The sequence below is a fragment of the Sphaerodactylus townsendi genome, linkage group LG01, assembly GCF_021028975.2.
Source record: "Sphaerodactylus townsendi isolate TG3544 linkage group LG01, MPM_Stown_v2.3, whole genome shotgun sequence".
NCBI classification, from domain to species: domain Eukaryota; kingdom Metazoa; phylum Chordata; class Lepidosauria; order Squamata; family Sphaerodactylidae; genus Sphaerodactylus; species Sphaerodactylus townsendi.
This window is the reverse complement of record NC_059425.1, coordinates 147600992-147620459: the sequence shown is the minus strand read 5'-3', so window position 1 is coordinate 147620459 and position 19468 is coordinate 147600992. Positions and strand designations below refer to the sequence as shown.

At 42.0% G+C, this 19468-nt stretch overlaps 1 protein-coding gene across 19 annotated transcripts in view; it reads right to left on the bottom strand.

The window, feature by feature from the left end:
- The window catches only part of KHDRBS2 (KH RNA binding domain containing, signal transduction associated 2), a 529409-nt gene that overhangs the window by 74446 nt on the left and 435495 nt on the right, over positions 1-19468 (bottom strand). For all 19 annotated transcript variants that reach the window (XR_007244530.1, XR_007244520.1, XR_007244524.1 and 16 more), the window contains one exon: positions 18276-18358. Coding sequence is in view for 2 of the 19 variants with exons in the window: in XM_048496577.1 (XP_048352534.1) it covers positions 18276-18358 (83 nt within the window). In the remaining 17 variants the exon portion in view is untranslated. The remainder of the gene's footprint in view (positions 1-18275; positions 18359-19468) is intronic.

The window sequence follows — 19468 nt, the reverse complement described above, 5'->3', positions numbered from 1 at the left end:
GAACGTATTTTTAAGAGAATCGCCACCAGCTGCTAAGAGTGTAACAGCACACAAATATCTTTAAAATAGCAATGGGGAAAATAACTCGGCTTGGCAATGCTTTGGGGAAATGGCTCACTTAGCAATGCGAGAGGCAGACTGGGAGGGGATCTTTTAGACTATGTATACGGGGAAATATAGCATGGAGTGTTCCACAGAGTAACACAAGGAGTTTAAATCAAGTTTAAAATGTTTATATAAATTTAGTTTCAAGCACACAGGAAGATATGGAGGCACATACACACAAGTTCCTAGAGATATAAAAAGGTGAGAAAAATAGGTTTGGATGATAGAGAGGGAATTGGAAAGGCAGCAGGGTGATACGTTACCTAATGGTTCCAATGCAGCAGACGAAGTAGAAGGCAAGGACTCTATGCCAGCACAGAGATTCAGTAGAAGGATGATATCATGTCTCACACCAACTTGACCAAGGGAGGTTCAAGTTAGAAATGAGCAATGAGCTTAAGGTGAGCAGGGCTTTTATAGGGTGGATCGCTAGCTTGGCGGGAAAGGAGACACTTTGCATTAGGTTTCGTTTCTTACAGTTGTGCTGGGTTGCAGGGGCTGAGCTAATCAGTAGCTCTATCTATTGTCCTAAACCCAGGGGTTGGTAGCCAATTGTTTCCTTGATTATATTAGCTACACTTTGAATAGGTGGTTGGAAGAACGAGTCTCTGGCTATTGTAATTTAGCTGAGGCGGAGAGATTACATCAGGGATGGGAGCACTTAGGAGCTTTTAGGAACAGCTGAAGGGAAGGAAGGTTGCAGCATAACAATTCAAGGGATAGTTCACATTTACAACTCTATTGACTGTTGCTCTGGCTTGGGTGTGGACATCAAGGAGCAAATGAGTAGTTTTAATTCCTACTGACTGTTTGCTATTCTTTGGGCTTGCTGTTAGCCCATTTTATCCTGCGCCACACCATATATCTTTGTTAGCCTTAATATCACTCAGCAATATATCTCACATATACATTCATAAATATCCCGGCTTGGATGAATGATTGAAGATGTGGGGTGGAAGGGGTATGGAGCCCCTCGGGGATGGGGCGGTATAAAAATCTAATTAATAAATAAATAAATAAATAAATAAATAAATAAATAAATAAATAAATAAATAAATAAATAAATAAATAAATAAATAAAATAACAATGGGGTGGGGGCAGGCTGAGGCATTCCTAGGGTGGAACTGACATTCCTGAGATTGAGGGCTGGGAGCAGAGTGCCCTGGCCCTTGGATTTATGCCACTCTTTTTGTGGTATATGTCCTGTTAGTCCCATGGGACTTCCCGGTGGTGGGGAGTCTTTTTTGCATTTTAAACCTTCTCATGCTGCCAGGAAGCCTCCTTGGGAGGGATGGGCTGGCTGACCAACTGGATGGGGCTGCCTATCAGACACATAAGCTTAGCCCATTCTCAACCTGTCACAATTCTAAACTTCAAGCATAGCCTTGTCTTCTTGCATCTTATAAGGTTTGGTTGAAAAGAGAGGCTGAAAAGTACCATTTGTGCAAAATGTGGCAGAGTGGAATCTTCTTTTACTGTAGCCAAATAGTATGTCAATAATAAAGAACTGAGGTGGAAGAAAAGGATAAGGTGGGTAGATGGGCTGTATGTTTTCCTTTCCAGACATTTCTTTATATCTATCATTATACACTACACTCTATAATCAATCATCTGTTCTGTGTCACTGCACTGAATTGAATTTTTAAAGTAAATAAACTGTGTTCAGCAAACACAGAAAAATTAAGATCATAAAATAGCATTTTCATAAGTTATTGGAAGAAAAGCCATGTTAGTCTGTTGTACCAAAAAAAACACACAGGTGCTTTAGGTTCTTAAAGATTAACACATTTATTGTGAAAGAAGCAAAGCCCATTTGGTCAGGTTCTTTTTTTTAAAAAACACCTTGTACTTTTAAGGAAACTTTTTCAATTATGCCCATTTTGAGATAGGGCTGCTAACCTTCAAGTGTGGCCTAGAGATCTCCCAGAATTACAACTCATCTCCAGAGTACAGAGATCCGTTCCCTTGGAGAAAATGGCGGCTTCAGAGTGTGGACTTAATGGCACTAGACCTCATGGAGGTCCCATGCCTCCCCAAACCTTTCCCTCCTCAGGCTCCACCCCAAAATTGTCCAAGAATTACTCAACTCAGAGCTGGCAACCTTATTAAAAGGCAGCATCTTTGAGAAGAACAAAGTTGTAGGATTACCAAAATAGTTTGGCTTAGAAAATTCAACGTGTGATTTGGCAGCAGTTAGAATCTCTGCTTAAACTCAAGAGGTTCAATTCTAGCAGTATTGTTAAAGAATACATTCTCAATAGATGCCATTTCTAGAGATAGGAAGATTTAAGCCCGAATGCGAGTTCACTGTCTGGCTTCCCTCTTGTTCTTATTTATAGTTACTTTCTTGGAAGATGGGCATTACCTAGCTTTGCTATTTCTGGTTGCATATGCTGCTTAACCCTTCCCAAGAGAAACCTTGCATTGATGGATGAACTCAATACCCACAGTAAAAGAGAAAGCTCATCATCTAGCAGCTGATTGTCATGCTTTATCTTGGTAAAACATGAGCCTCCACTCAATGTTTTTAGATAGGCTGACATACCTACAGTATTATGGGGATGGGTGGGGGATTTGTGTGGAAATGTGAATTGGCTGAAATGCCCTCTGGTAATCCTCTAGTAAGAACTGTTTAATTACGTTTCCATGGAAGTGTCGCCTCTGGGGATTCAAAGGCCTTGGAGACATAAATCTTATCCAAGTGAGACAAAGATATCTTGCTAACATTCACATTTTCGCATGGTATATAAATAGTGGTTTGCCCAGCATTCTTGATGAACTATTCAAACTTCAGCTTGAAATTTGGAAACATTTGAGATATGTATTTAAGAAAGAATCTAGGGGGGACCCGGGAAATTACAGGCCAGTCAGTTTGACATCTGTTCCTGGTAAATTAGTAGAATCTATCATTAAAGATAAAATTATAAAACATGTAGAAAAGCAAGACCTGCTGAGAAAGAGTCAGCATGGCTTTTGCAGAGGCAAATCCTGTCTTACAAACTTACTAGAGTTCCTTGAGGGTGTAAACAGGCATGTGGACAGGGGTGAACCGGTGGACATTGTCTACTTGGATTTCCAAAAGGCTTTTGACAAAGTTCCTCAGCAGAGACTGTTGAGAAAACTCAGCAATGAAGGAATAAGAGGGGAAGTCCTCCTATGGATTAAAAACTGGTTGAGAAACAGGAAACAAAGAGTGGGTGTAAATGGGAAGTTCTCACAATGGAGAGATGTCGGGAGTGGTGTCCCCCAAGGATCCGTTTTGGGACCAGTGCTCTTTAACCTATTCAAAAATGACCTGGAAGTAGGGGTGGGTAGCGTGGTGGCCAAGTTTGCAGATGATACCAAATTATGTAGGGTGGTGAGAACCACAAAGGATTGCGAAGAGCTCCAAGTGGACCTTGATAAATTAGGTGAGTGGGCTCAGAAATGGCAAATGCAGTTCAATGTAAAGTGATGCACATAGGGGCAAAAAATCCAAACTTCACATACACACTACAGGGGTCAGTGCTATGAGTCACAGACCAGGAAAGGGATTTAGGCGTCTTAGTTGATAGTTCCATGGGAATGTCAACTCAATGCATGGCAGCTGTAAAAAAGGCAAACTCTATGCTGGGGATCATTAGAAAAGGAATTGAGAATAAAACTGCAAAGATTGTCATGCCCTTATATAAAGCAGTGGTGCGACCGCACTTGGAGTACTGTGTCCAGTTCTGGTCGCCGCATCTCAAAAAGGATATTGAGGAGATAGAAAAAGTGCAGAGAAGGTCAACAAGGATGATTGAGGGACTGGAGCACCTTCCCTATGAGGAGAGGCTGCAGCGTTTGGGACTCTTTAGTTTGGAGAGGAGGCGGCTGAGGGGGAATATGATTGAAGTCTACAAAATTATGCATGGGGTAGAAAATGTTGACAGAGAGAAATTTTTCTCTCTTTCTCACAATACTAGAACCAGGGGGAATCCATTGAAAATGCTGGGGGGAAGAATTAGAACTAATAAAAGGAAACACTTCTTCACGCAATGTGTGATTGGTGTTTGGAATATGCTGCCACAGGAGGTGGTGATGGCCACTAACCTGGATAGCTTTAAAAGGGGCTTGGACAGATTTATGGAGGAGAAGTCGATTTATGGCTACCAATCTTGATCCTCCTTGATCTGAGATTGCAAATGCCTTAACAGACCAGGTGATCGGGAGCAACAGCCGCAGAAGGCCATTGCGTTCACATCCTACATGTGGGCCACTGCGAGTAGCAGAGAGCTGGACTAGATGGACTTTGGTCTGATCCAGCTGGCTTGTTCTTATGTTCTTAGGAGGAGGAGGAGTTTGGCTTTATATCCCACCTTTCTCTCCTGTAAGGGGACTCAAGGTGGCTTACAAACTCTTTTTCTTTCCTCTCCCCACAACAGGCACCTTGTGAGGTAGATGGGGCTGAGAGAGTTCCGAAGAACTGTGACTGGCCCAAGGTCACCCAGCAGGAAAGAATGGCTGTGAGTCAGCGCGGCTGAAGTTGCCGCTCAGGATGGGCAGAAAAGAGTCCCCAGCTTCAGCCTTGATAAGGGTGGAAATGGGTTTCGAGACATGCCACGGCAGGGCAGACAGGCATCATGGTGCTTACCCCGTGATGTCATCTGAAAAGAGGCTAGCATGACCAAAAAAGGACCGGGCCAGCCTTTGTGCTGGCCATGTGCTTGGGCCTGCCAGCAACTGTAGGAGTGTTGGAACACATCTGGTTCACCAGATAAGCCTCTGCCACTCAAGTGGAGTGGGGAACCAAGCCCAGCCTGCTTGATATCATAGCTACTGTCATCTGTTCTCTGCCTATGTTTATCTCTCTTTAGTAGTTAATTGTCCTTATGAATTGGAAGGGACAGAAATGGCCAACTAGCTACAAAGAAGATAACCAAACGTAAATAGTAGGACAAAGAAATTCAATGAGCAGGGTTGGTGATCCCCTCCAGCTTTCTCAGCCTGGCTCTGGGTTATCTCTAGAGTCTGGCTTACATTTTTTACAGGTGTCAAAAATGGAGAACAGAGAGATTCTTGTTCTTTGTGAGTTCCTTCAGGGAGGACTGTTGCTCCAGCCCTGGCATTTTCTTGTTCTACACAGTAAGGGAAAGAAAGTTTCTAGTCAGTTACATTATCTATTCTTCCCTTCCCTGTAACTCTATGAACTCTGCATCAGACAATAAAGTATCAGAAGGATACAAATAGTGTTGATACTAACAAGAACACTTACTTTTAAAATTTATAATAGTGATAGCAATGAAAAATAGTTTTGGGAGGATTGATCTATTAATTTCTAAATAAATACCCCTACTCTGCTGCTGTCAAGTTCATTTTGAGCCAAACACTGCAGTCCTAAAACACTTTCCTTGCAATGTCCCATAGTCTCCGTGTTTAGGAGGGTTATTTTGGGGATGTGTTGGGAAGCATTCAAGCAACCCCTTTCCCACCACTGCCTACAACTGAAAATTGTAACATCCAGGAAAGGTTTTACTGGGATGTGATAACTTGTTTGAGTAGAGATTGTATTTACATTTCAGGGAAACCTGAGTCCAAACATTTAAAAAAAACAACCAGCATTAAAAAAAACAACCAGCAGCTCTTGGATTTTTTGCCCCTCCTACATCTAATGCATAGGCGTGAATTTATTATTTATTTATTACATTTATATCCTGCATTCCCCAGTAGGGCTCAGGGCAGCAACAATAAACACAGAATTGACACAGTGTGGCCTTTATACTTTGGCTTTTATATGTTATGGTCATTGGTTTATAAGTTACAGTCATTTCACTGCCATTGCTGAAGATTCTTTTGCTTTTATTCATCATTGTAACACCATTTAACACCAATTTTACCCCATTATATGCAACTGGTACAGAACATAAGGTTGGGAAAAGTGTTACTTCTAATAGAAAACATTTGGTGTAAAGAAGACAGAACTCACAGGTTCATTTCTCACATGAGAGAAACAACACTGAAATTGAAATATTCAGATCAACACAAGGAGCTTTTGAAATTTGGGCTGTTTCCACACGGGAGGAAAACAGAGCCCTAAGGCAGTAAAAACACCGTCCCTGGGGCGCTGTTCGCACAGCTGGTACTGCTGCATCACAGCAGTGCCATGCTCGCCCCACTCAAGCAGTGTGAAAACGCCGCTTTTGAATCTCGCTCGGGGTGCAAGGTTTTTGAAAAACAGCGTCTTCCACCTGTTACTGAGTGAATGACAGCGGGTGGAGGGAGGCATTTCCCCCCCGCCGGACCCAAATCCCTGCTTACCTCCTCCTTGCTTCCACAGCTCCGTAGAAGCCAGGGGACACGCCTCCTGGCCTCCATCCCTGCAGTCATCGCTCTGGCCATGGGGGCGTGTCCCCTGGCCTTCACAGAGCAATGGAAGCCAAGAGGAGGTAATGAGACGTTTGGGGGGCTGCATGGCTGTGTGGAGCCTGCTCTGCCAGCTGCACACCCAGCAGGGCCGTTCATGTGAATGGCCCCAGGGCTTGCATTGGCATGAACCATGCCGATGCAGCCCCGCTGCTCTGGCCATGCAGAAACAGCCTTGGTCTCATTCTTGCTAATTAGCATTTCTTTTTTATGATGTTTACATCAATGACTTCTGGCAAAAAAAAACTAGGTTTTTCCCAAGGGACACACATTTGTTTGGGTTATTGCCCTTATCTTTTGATTTTTAAACTTTTAATGTAGGAAAAGCTGTGGTTACCAGGCAAATACCAATGCTTCCTAACTAGATCCATGGATAAAAATATTCACATTAAACCCATATAAAATAAATATGTGCAGACAAGGCCAAAGGGAAAGGAAGGAAAGGCTGGGATGGAATTCTGGATGAGAGAATCAATTCTAACATTCTGTTAGTGAGGCCATCAGATATAACACTGGAGGTCTATAACAGAAAGAAGTCTTCCAAGAATCTTAGAGGGCATAAGCGATTTATAGGAAAAAACTTTTATCCACTTCAGGGGTAGTGTATTTGATACAGTTGTGCTCATTGAATCAAACAAATGAGATGTGGCATTTCAAAACAGTTTTAGATGATGAATGCCTTAAGTGGATCACAGTGAAGACCCATAAAATGCCATCTTTTAGGCTTGCTGACTTGATTCATTTCAATAGTCTTGAAATAAAATATGGGGAAATCTTTATTTATGAACAGATAGATATGGGCACAAACCCCAAAATGAAATATAGGAGCACATAAATTCAGTGAATGCTTCTTCAAATGAGGGAAACTGTATAATAGAGAAAACTAATAGGAAGTGTGGTACATTACCAAGTCTACAGAGCCATTGTTCCATCTATTGTTACAAACAGACGTTGTTACCTGACATAATATGCTAAAAATTTACTGTCACTCATCCATTACCCACAATGTCCAACTCAATAGCCTTTGGATGAGCCCTATAACATCATCTCAAAATGCCACAAGATGCTGGATAAAAATATTCATGGACAGTTCTGTCACTGGCTAAGAATGCAGTCTCATGGTGCCTCCGAATACAACCTCTCTGTTTTGCTGCAACCAGTTTGCACATTTGTCTATATACTCAGTAAATCTATATGTGTATATATACATGCATGTGTGTGTATACATCTATACATCTATATGTGCATATATACATGCAAATCACATGAAATATAAATGATATGCACTATCTAAATACAACACCATTTGGGTGAATTTTATTCTCAAGTTGACTTAATTAATTAGGAGCACTATTTATTTATTGATTGATTGATTGATTGATTGATTGATTGATTGATTGCATTTGTATACCGCCCTCCCCGAAGGCTCAGGGCGGTTTCCAACAAAATAAAAATTTAAAACATCATATATATAAGTTAATTAAAATACATAAAATATTAGACTAGAGATGGCTTCAGCTATTCTGTTCCCCCTTTTATGAACCCACGGGAGGCCAGATGTTCGCTTTTTATTGCAGTTGATATCATTCCGGCTGGCCAAACGCCTGGCGGAACAGGTCCGTTTTACAGGCCCTGCGGAAACTTTGTAAATCCCGCAGGGCCCTGATCTCACCTGGAAGCCTGTTCCACCAGGTAGGGGCCAGAGCCGTAAAAGCCCTGGCCCTTGTAGAGGCCAGCCGGATCGCCTTGGGGCCAGGGATCACCTGTAGGTCCGCCTCCGATGAGCGGAGGGGCCTAGAAGGGCTTTATAGGGAGAGACGGTTTCTTAGATATGCAGGGCCAAGGCCGCGAATGGCTTTAAAGGTCAAAACCAAAACTTTAAACATGACCCGGTACTCGATCGGCAGCCAGTGCAGTTGGTATAGGACCGGAGTAATCTGGTCCCTTGCTGTTGCTGCGGAAAGGAGTCTGGCTGCCGCATTCTGTACGAGTTTCAGTTTCCGGATCATGGCCAAAGGTAAGCCCGCGTAGAGCGAGTTACAGTAGTCTAATCTAGAGGTGACCGTGGCATGGATCACAGTGGCCAGATCAGAACGGGAGAGATATGGGACCAGTTGCCGTGCCTGCCGCAGATGGTAAAAAGCTGCCTGGGCTGTCTGGGTGACCTGGACCACCAATGATAAAGATGGATCCAGAGTCACCCCCAGGTTCTTGGCGGACAAAGTTAATTTTAACGTCTCGCCAAGAAGGGTAGGCAGGCCAAAGGCCACCGGACACTCCCCCTGGCCCAGCCACAGGACCTCCGTCTTAGTGGGATTCAACTTCAGCCGACTTGCACTCAACCAACCAGCCACAGCATCAAGACAATGCTGGAGAGCATCAGGGGCCGAGGTCTATGGCACAGTGTGGTAAATTGCAGCACTGTCCTCAAAGCTCTGCTTACAACTTGAGTTGGGGTGCATTGGTTGATGACCCTAGACAGTATCCAGCTGAAAGCTGTGTCAACTGTCAAGGGTCTTGGTGTGCTCTTCGATACCTCTCTAACTATGGAGGTCCAGGTGACACACATGGCTCATGCAGCATTTCTCCATTTACACCTTGTGAAGCAGCTGGCACCCTATCTTTCCTAACTCAATTTTGCTACAGTGATCTATGAGGCAGCCACCTCAAGACTAGACTTCTGCAGTTCGCTCATGCGGAGGTACTTTTTGTCAGCTTCAGAAACTTCAACTGGTCCAGAATTCAGCAGTGAGGGTCCTTACAGGATTCTGTGGTGGGCACACATGCAACCTGTGCTCCACCAGCTGTACTGGCACTGGATTGAGTCCTGAGTCCTGAGTCAGATTCAGGTTTTGTACATATCTAATGTACAAAACCCTAAATTGTCTGGGACCCACACACCAACAGGACTGTCTCTCCTGGTATGTTCCTCAAAGAGTGCTTAGATTGGTATATGGTAATCCACTGGTGGTCCCTGGCCCAAAGGAAGTTTGCCTAGTCTCTACCAGGACCAGGGTTTTCTCAGCCCCAGTCTGGTGGAGTGCTCTGTCCAATTAGACCAGGGCCTTGTGGGATCTTATGCAATTCCGCAGGGCCTGTAACACAGAGCTGTTCAACCGTGTGTATGGTTGAGGCTGCCATGATATCATATGGCCTCCCCCCTTCTCTCTATTTTTTTGTTAGTTACCATCAAGTCCATCAGAAATCCTCACAGGTATTAGATTATCTACCACCTTCGCCACTTTTTAGGAGATTGAGAAGTAGCCCAGGCAGAGGGTGATCGAGCTCCTTCCCCTTTCGGCCCACTGCCCTCTGGCTGCCAGCAATCACATGGCAGAAAATGGCATGAGAACCAGCAATTGGGCAGGGAAAGGGGCAGCTTGTCTGCTAGGGTGAGCCAGATCCACAGTGAGTGGAAGGGTAAAGGTCAAGGGAAATCCCTGCAAGGGAATCCAAAGGAATCACTTCTTGCCCTCCTCGCTTCACCTGCTTCTCTCTGCCAAACCCAAATGTGCATAGAGCCTGCTGCTCTGCCTGTGACCCAGCTAACCTTCTGAAAACCCAGCCCACCTGCCTTCTCCCTCCTCACCATGCAAGAGCCCACAAAGTCAGAAAGGGGGATGGTGCTCATATTCATACACATCTGGGACTATTTTCTACTGCAGAAGCAAACTACTTTATCTTTGGATGCAACACTACTGACTGCACTTTTATCTTTTGGTGGAAAAGAGTACAGTAAATGTCATGATGTGATATCACCCTATGGATCAGTAATGACCCAGAACTTGCACAGGGGACTACGTTTATGTTTTACATTTCACTGAGCACCAAATGGTAACAACAGAAGTGCCCTTCAGAGGCATTACACTTAGGATTACAGCTCGGGGAATAACAACTGGTGATTTATATGCCACTCATGGTCTGCTTGTGATTCTTCCAGAAGCATCTCTGATTGGCTGTTGTTGGATGCAGAGTACTTATCCACGTGACCTTTGTTCATATCCAGCAATGCACTGCCTACATTTATCTCACAAAAACGTTGTCTTCTACCTGCTTGGAGGCATGCCACACTATTTTCTAAATAAAACAAGAAGAGCAGAGAGGTAAGGAAAATTAGTGTCTCTGGCTTCTGGATGAGGGTGGCAGCCGCAGTGGGAAGGCATGGCCATGAAGTGGAGTAAGATGTGGTGGCTCACAAGTGAGGACTGGGGTTGTTACACAGAGTAAAGCAATTGCAAACCACCTCTGCTTGAATTTTGCCTGGAGAACCCTGTGAGTGGGGTCACCACGAATAGTTTGTGACTCAAAGGCCTGTTCTTTTTCTTCTCTGATGCAGAAAACATGTTGAGCAACCCCTGGTTATAGCATTGAGTAAAGGATGGCCAAAAAGAAAAAAGAATGGGACAACATCCAAAAGGATGAAGGGAACAAAGTACCGTATATACTTATGTATAAGTCGACCCGCATATAAGTTGAGGCACCTAATTTTTCCACAAAAAAACTGGGAAAACTTATTGACTCGCGTATAAGTCGAGGGTGGGAAATGCAGCAGCTACTGGTAAATTTCAAAAATAAAAATAGATACCAATAAAATTACATTAATTGAGGCATCAGTAGGTTAAATGATTTTGAATATTTATTTCAAAGAAAAACAGTAAACTAGCTCTGTAAGTGGAAAAGAGGGTCAACAAAAACAATATGGTCTCAACAATAACTGTTTATGTTAGCAGTACCAACATTTCAGAGTATCTTTAGGAGACCCTCCTGATGATACCACCCAGGTTTGGTGAAGTTTGGTTCAGGGGGTCCAAAGTTATGGACACTCAAAATGTAGCCCCATCTACTATTAGCTCCCATTGGAAACAATGGGGATGGGGCACCCCCTTTGGGGGTCCATAACTTTGGACCCCTTGAACCAAACTTTACCAAACTTGGCTGGTATCATCAGGAGTGTCACCTGATGATACCCTGAGATGTTGGTGCTGCTAGCCTAAAAACTGCGCCCCCTGGGGCCGACAAATAAAAACCCTAAAACATTTTTTAAAATACACCTCACTCGTGTATAAGTCAAGGGAGGCTTTTTCAGCACAAAAATGTGCTGAAAAACTCGACTTATACATGAGTATATACAATATTCTGTACTATAAGCAGAAATAGAGTGAAAATCCAAGAGAAGTTAAAAGTTAACAGTCATGAAATGGTAGGTAACATGTAACATACTGATTAAATTCAACAGCTAAATAATTGTTGACATTAATGTTCTGATATAGTAAGATAATGCAATACTTTGGGTTTGTATAAAACATATGCAATCAAAATATTCAGAAATTATCAGAAATTATCTACATTTTTAAATATCCCATTTATTTAAATTTTGTTAACTGTTACCATTTAGCATTTTTAATTGCACTAGCATTAATTGGACTCATTAGAGTAAGGTGTAACTGCATATTAGTGCGAATGTCTGACTTTGCCTTTTAAATGTATTCAGTGAATATTAAATCTGTACAGTTTAATGAAGGGGAAAAAATTCTGAATCTATCATAGATGAGTAATGAGTAGTTACCAAGACACTACAATATGGTGTGAATAAAGTTCATTTGCAAATGTTACTCTGAATGTATTAATGACAATGTGCATTTTTGTCTTTTGGATTGTTCAGGAGATGGCATGATAGGAAATTAAATCTCTGTTACTTTTCTAGATCATGTGTTAAACAAGCTTGGCTCCCTGTTTAGGAACTGGTAACAATAAGAACCACAGATATCGAGAAAGACAATTATATAAAAATTAAAGCTGACATTTTAAACTGTTGCAAAGGCCTGGCTAATGTTTAGCTTATTTATGAAGGATGTTCAGCCATTTCTACAAACAGCTATTGCATATTCTTATAACAAGATTCTTTATGTATCTGTAAATCTCAGCCACCCCAAATGCCTCAAATAATATTAATGAATCTGCTATTTGCTATCGTTTTTAAACAGCTGAGAAGCAGCAGTAGCTGCAGTCAAGAAGTGAAAATGAAAGCAATGCCCAAGGTAGCAACAGTCCACCAGGTGCCCCAATAGGCAAAACCAATCATCACCACCATCCATTTCTTCCTAGGCAAAGCTGTCTTTTACCCTCCCAGAAACACCTTTAAACCTCTGACCCATATGGGGGATAGTGCAGAATAGGTTGGGAAACAGAAAGCCGACCAAAACCCTGTGGTTCCTTCAAAATTCTGCTTACTTACCTTCTAGCTGAGTGGCCGCAAGAGACTGGGGGTGGGGACAAATAAAGAGGCATTTTTAAGGACCCACAGGGGTTTTTGTGTGGGGTGCTATTATACTTCTTGCCCCAGCACTGTTTGCTATAGGTACACCCCTGTTTGGTGCCTCTGCCTTCTATGGTTAGGTGGGTAACAATGTGGGAGAGGGCTTTTTGGTCATGACCAAACCTCTAGACCTTTCTGCCTAGGGAGATTCATTTGTTTCCTTTGGTTTTCTTTGGTTCCTCCTTCCACCATGGAGGAAAGACTTTTGTTTCCTTTGGTGTATATTCAGTGATCCCACCTTCCAGCCCAATGTTTTAATTGCTGTTTTATGCTGTTTGGTTTTAATTGTTTTACTGATGAATTATCTGTAAGTTTTGGTGGTTTTTAAGGTACAGTTTTATTTTGGATGTTTTAATTTGTTAGCCATCTTGGTGAGTCTTATAAGCAGCGGTGGGATTCACCAGGTTCGCACCACTTCGGCAGAAATGGTTGTTAAAATAGTGCTTGTTAAATTATTTGAATCCCACCACTGCTTATGAGGCCAGAAAGTTGGAGTATATATTTTGAGGAAAAAGATAAACCTGAGTTATGTTTTTGTGGCTGCTGTTTGTCTTCTATTGCAGCAGACAGACTGGTAGTGGCAAGATGACAAAGGCAAGCAAGAAAGCCAGCTGGCTACCTCTCCCTACATCTCCCATCTCTTTCTTATCCTTCTCTTTTTCAATTCCTTGGATGTTATTTAGGCAGGGTCTGAGATGCTCAAATACACCCCAAGAAATGTCCCAAGGGTACCTTACAGGCACAGAAAGTGGTAAGGAGAAGCAGATGTTGGACTACTTGAACAATTGTCGATTGACTTGCATATTTAGACCAGAAGCAGTAACAACAGCAAGTTATGTGAGAACTGGAGTGAGGGTACTTTCTCTAGCTCAGACTGTATGTCTGAATCAGAGAAGACCTCAGGGCTTAGCTTCATGCCATATGTGGCAATTATGAATGTCTAAAACTCCTATTCTGAACTCAGAGAATACACATTTCATCAGCATCTCTACTTTACTTAAGAACTGAAGCCATGAAAGGGAAGAGTTTTACTGCCTCATTATATAAAGTTAAGGGAAAAATGTTAATTTCCCTATTGGCTTTAGCTATAACAACTGTTCACAATAGGTGGTTGACAGTGCTGCCCTCTCCCCTTATTTTTTACTCCCTCCCCATCAGAGAAGTAGAGGATATCTTTTAAACATGCATTGAGCTCACTACTTATTAATGATTAATAAAAACCCTGCAGAAATATAGTATCATAAATATTTGAATTGGGGCTGGCTTGTAGTAGGTCTAGCAGTTGCTCTGGATTTATGGCACCAGAATAGAGAATTGCAATATGCAGTTTTTTCATAAAGATGGCAGGCAAAAGGAGCAAAATAAACATGGGTAGCTGCTGCTATATTGCCAGAAAAGAGTTTTCTCAGGGAATGCTTAAGTAACAATCATGATCAGGAGTGGCCACAAGGACATCCCATCTGGCTACCCATCATAAAGCATAACTATCTATTATATTTATTGACTTATTAGAATAATTATATATCTCATTTCATCATGGCTCAGGGCAGTTTACAAGTTAACACTGAATAAATCAACTTTAAAAAAAGAAAACCCCAGAAAGTGACAGCAGTGTATACGCCATTAGAAAGCCGCAGCAAATCAGGCTGCCTTGCAGTGTTTCCTGAGAGTGTCTAATCACATTGTTCCCTCCTACCTCATCAGGGAGACCATCTCATAAAGTGGGAGCTATGATGGAAAAGACATGAGCTCTGGTGGGAGAACTACCTTCACTGGAGGAACAGCCCAGCTACTACAGTTAGTCCACAGGGACACAACAGAGGATAAATAGATATTTATTTATTTAAACATTTTTATGCCACCTCTTCACGAACCTGCCTGAGGCAACTTACACAATACCCTGTTTCCCCGAATATAAGACATCTCCTAAAAATAAGACATAGTAGAGGTTTTGCTGAAGTGCAAAATATAAGGCATCCCCCAAAAGTAAGACATAGCAAAGTTTTTGTTTGGAAGCATGCCCGATGAACAGAACACAGAAAAATAAGACATCCCCTGAAAATAAGACATAGTGCATCTTTGGGAGCAAAAATTAATATAAGACACTGTCTTATATTCGGGGAAACACGGTATATTTTTTAAATTGAGCTGGGTATAAAAACATAGATGATATAAACAGGCCACAGACAACTTGGAACCGTAGTGGTGAACCTTTGATACTCCAGATGTTATGGACTACAATTCCCACCAGCCCCTGCCAGCATGGTCCATTGGTATTTAAAAGACCACTGTGGTAAACATAAATGCTTTGGTCTTGTGCTGAAAAGAAAGCAACAGGAACCTCAGCCTGCTGAATTTCAAGGGAAAGGGCATTCCATAACTCAGGTGCCACTACTGCAAAATGCAAGTCCAAGATAGGTGGATCCTAGGTTTTAATGGGCTTTAAAGGTTATAACCAGCACCTTGGACTTAGAAACAAACTGACAGCCTGATTCTAAAAAACATCTCCCTGCAGACACAAAGATCATGTCCCCATGCACCTTTCAAGCCTCTCTTGCTCTATTTATGCCCCAGTGAGGCAGAGGGGAGTCTGGATTTGTTTTTGGGAAGAAGGGAATAGATGGTAGGAAACACTTCATGACACCCAAAGGCACCACACCGGGGATCAGTGATCTAAGGTATGCCTGAACATCTTGTTCCCCAGAGTTGAAAATAATTCATCAGTTATGGCTACATGTAGCAAGGGCTCCCCATATCTGCTGTTTGTGCTGCTTGCCCAGGATGGTAAAAGCAGGCAGTTGAACAGGTCACACCCACAACTTAAATCAACATACTTCAGCTTTGCAGAGAAGCTTTGCTGTATACATCACACTTAGCTGTTTGTAAGTACCAGTATGATATGATAATTTGATGATGGGAAGAGAACAGAGAAAAGGAAGGAAAACAGAAAGAAAGAATGAAAGTAGCAAAGGTAAGAAGAGATCAGGGTGTCCCCTTTGTGCCCCCCTCTCAGTGACCCTGTGTATTAATACTTGCTCTTGTTCTGTTGTGCTGTAGGGAGAATTTTACCAGGTGTAGTGACCTCTATAAGAAGCATCTCAATTTGTCCTATTGTTGCTATGGTAAAACCAGCTGTATCTGCTAAATGCTTTCCTTCTACGTAGTGACAGGATTTCTTATTACACACAAAACCTAGCAATTGTGGTTAATTCCAAAAGGAGCTATTGCTGAATTAAATAAAAGTTATTTTGGATTCTAGATGAACAAAACTGTGAATGAAGGATTCCCGTTGTCTCAATAAAAGTTTTAACCCTCTTAAGAAATGAAGACATGCAGTGTAACAATCTAGCAGACAGCAGGAGCATAATAATAGTACGGCGGTAGAATAACTGGGGAGAAAATCCCTCAAACTCAATAACTGATTGTAAATTCAATCTCTATGGTTGGCTGCTGTCTTGAGTCTTACAATAAAACTGAATTATTAAATCAACACAATTCGGTTTTGCAGCGAGTATTACTGCATGTATTATATGGCAAGCTATTACACAGTTCTTAATGTGTGATTTCAAGAACTGCTGAAGAGACAGCATTCAATATAAGCAAAAAAAATCTGAGACGGAGAGTTAATGGAACAAGTGGGTAGCAATATGCCATTGACATTGGGGGACAAGCTATATATTTCTTCAAGAAAACAATTCATCACTGTACAAAGACAGGACTCTGATCTTTTTTTCAACATAATCTGTGACTTTCTTTGGACATATGTGTCTCCAACGTAATCCCTTCAAAGTTACCACAAAATAATGGTTTTGCTCTTCTCTCCATCCAACATCTACCTTCTGCACCATTTATAGAATCATGGACACATCATTTTAACAAGTTGTATACACTGATGAATAAGCAGACACTGAAACATGCAGGGTCCAAGTCTTGAAAGTGGGTTGGCAAGTCTCCCCTCACCCATTTGACCTTGTCTGGCAACAAAATGGTGGCCTGGGGCTGCTATGTTGTTTAAGACCCTCTTCCATTGGTTAGCTAATTGGCTGCTACTTTTCTTTGAACCATAGTGGGTTTAGAACAGTGGGCAACATTTATTAAGCAGTTAGGTTGCTGCTCTGTCAGGTATGCCTCACTTTGGGAATGAACTATGGGTTGGACCGTATCACCTCTTCTGCAGACACAAAAGCAAGATCACGCTGAACACCCAAAAAGCAATTGCAGGGATAATGGGTTTTGTTTGGACAAAAAGTCACCTGGGGCAAGGCTGCAGTGAAAAGGGGAATTGGGAAAGATTGTTTATCCTTCCTCTTGTGTCACTGGAATGGCTAACCAGATACAGTTCAATGTCCTGGTGTCATTACCATTTCTTATTATCAGGGGTGATGCGTATAGTACTTTTGGGCAGAATTATTTTAGTCATAGGGATGACACATTGCATAAGAAGAGCAGTTTCACAAGCCAAAACAAAGAGCAACGTGACTCACAAAAGGAGCAGGATTTGCGTAACTCACAAGCATATTTTCATAGAAAGGAACATGGATTGTTAATTTCACATTTGCATAAAGTCATAATGCAATAGAGATAGTTCTTGATTCCATTCATTTCAGGATCTTCCTCCAATCCTTAATGAGTAGAGTTATTAGATGGAGCAAAATTGTGTATTGGGGTACAAATGATAACCCATCAGGTAGATAACACTTTCCTTCAGCCTGGTCTTGGAGAGGGTCTGGCTGTTTGATCCCCACTATAAATGAGTAGCTGTAAAGCCTATTGCAGGGGAAAATGCATCAGGCTCTAGAAAAGGAGGGCAAGCAAGCATTTCCCTCTGCAATGGGCTTTTCTGCTGCTTTACCTGCCACCCCCCCCATCCACTTTTTGCCTACCTATTGATGATCCTGTGGTCCCAGGACTCCAATAAGTGTAAAGAGCTGGGGGGGGGGGATGGATTTGTTTGGGGTGGTGGGAGGAGGCAATGGGGTTGTTTGGGGTGAGGAGAAAGGGTAACTGGGAGGGAGTTGGTGGACCAGATAGGGCCATAGGTAGCACAGTGCCATTTCCCTGTTGGCCTGGCATGGTTTTTTGGGGTGGTGGGAGGGCAGGGGGGGAACCAGGAGGGTGGTGGTGGGCCCAATGGAGCAGTAGGAGGTGTAGGACCGCCAAGGCAGCAGTGCCGAGCTTGTTATTTGGGGCGGTGGGAGGATGGAATGGGGCTACACTTCCCACCGATTGCCAGCCAGGACTCACTTCCGCAGCTGGAAGTGAGTCAAGTTTGTCATTGTCACATTCCAACCCTTATGTTTAAGAATGGTAATTAAAGCTAGCAAATTTAATCCTGTGAAGACCTTTTATGATGTTATTTAGAGGAGCTGAGGAGTAGTTTCAGAATTGGAAACAGCTTGTAGTTAATATTTAAGAATGTTCCGTAGACCAACTATCTCTTATATAAACATATATCTATAAGTTAATGCTTACCTCTGTGTTTGTGTAGCATAACTATTATCATATGCCTCATAACTTGGATCATCATATTCACCCCCGTAACCGTCATCATAACCCTGCAGTAAAAAATAAAAACCTAATTTAGAAGGTTGATATATTAGAAAAGGTATTAGGCTGCAAAATAAATTATATAATGATATATTGATGCCATATTTGCATAGGACAGCACAACTTATACACTAGCAAAGAGCTTGAATGGGCAGACGATGAAAAAAATCAATGATTAATTTGAGATCTCTTTATATTCACTGCTATAATGAAGTTGGCACTGTAGAAAGAAGAAAATGTCAGGAAGATGCTAATGAAACGAGTTGTTTTCTGTGGAATTCAATATACAAATGCTTTTCTAAATATCTGTGGGTAAATGATAGCCACAGAAATGAACAAATGATTGCAAGAGTATATTGATCTCATTATACCATTAAGAAGGACATTACTGAGCATAAAACATACCATTCAAGTCTTTCATTAAAAATGTGGTATAGGTTTGGGAAGGAAATCACAGATAATAATTATAAATAACCTTTGTAATGATCATCTTTTAACTTCCATGAGGACTCATTCATTCCTGTTTTGATCTTTTCTCCTGCTGCAACTAACAGCATGCAGTGAAAGACAGCAGAACTATCATATACTGGGATCATCTCTACTCTTTCAAAGCAGCTATTGGACAGCTGAATGAGATGACACAAAGGAGTTGATTTAGCAACAAATTATTGAACAACATAGAAGTGAGTGCTAAGTTGTAGAACAGAAATCTGGTGAAAATGCCAGCCAAAGTGGCTGAGCTGAACAGTTTATTTATATATTCACTGACTTTATACCTTGCCATTTCTCCCCGATGGGGAGCAAAAGTAGCTTTTACCATTCTCCATTTTATCACAACAACCTTGTGAGGTAGACTGAGAATGTGGGATTCACCCAAGACAACCCAGAAAGCTCTATGTAAGAGTGGATCCCTCAGCTCTTGGTCTCGCGCACTAACCACTATACCACACAGGCTCTCACAGCCCTCTGAGTCTTATAGATTACATTATATTAGATACATAAAATGAAAATTGGTTAAAAAGATGCAGATAAAGCAACAAATTACTTGACTTCCCTACATCACTAATTATAAAGATTAGTGATGGTCAATCTCCCTTCCATTGAAATTGTACTTGAGA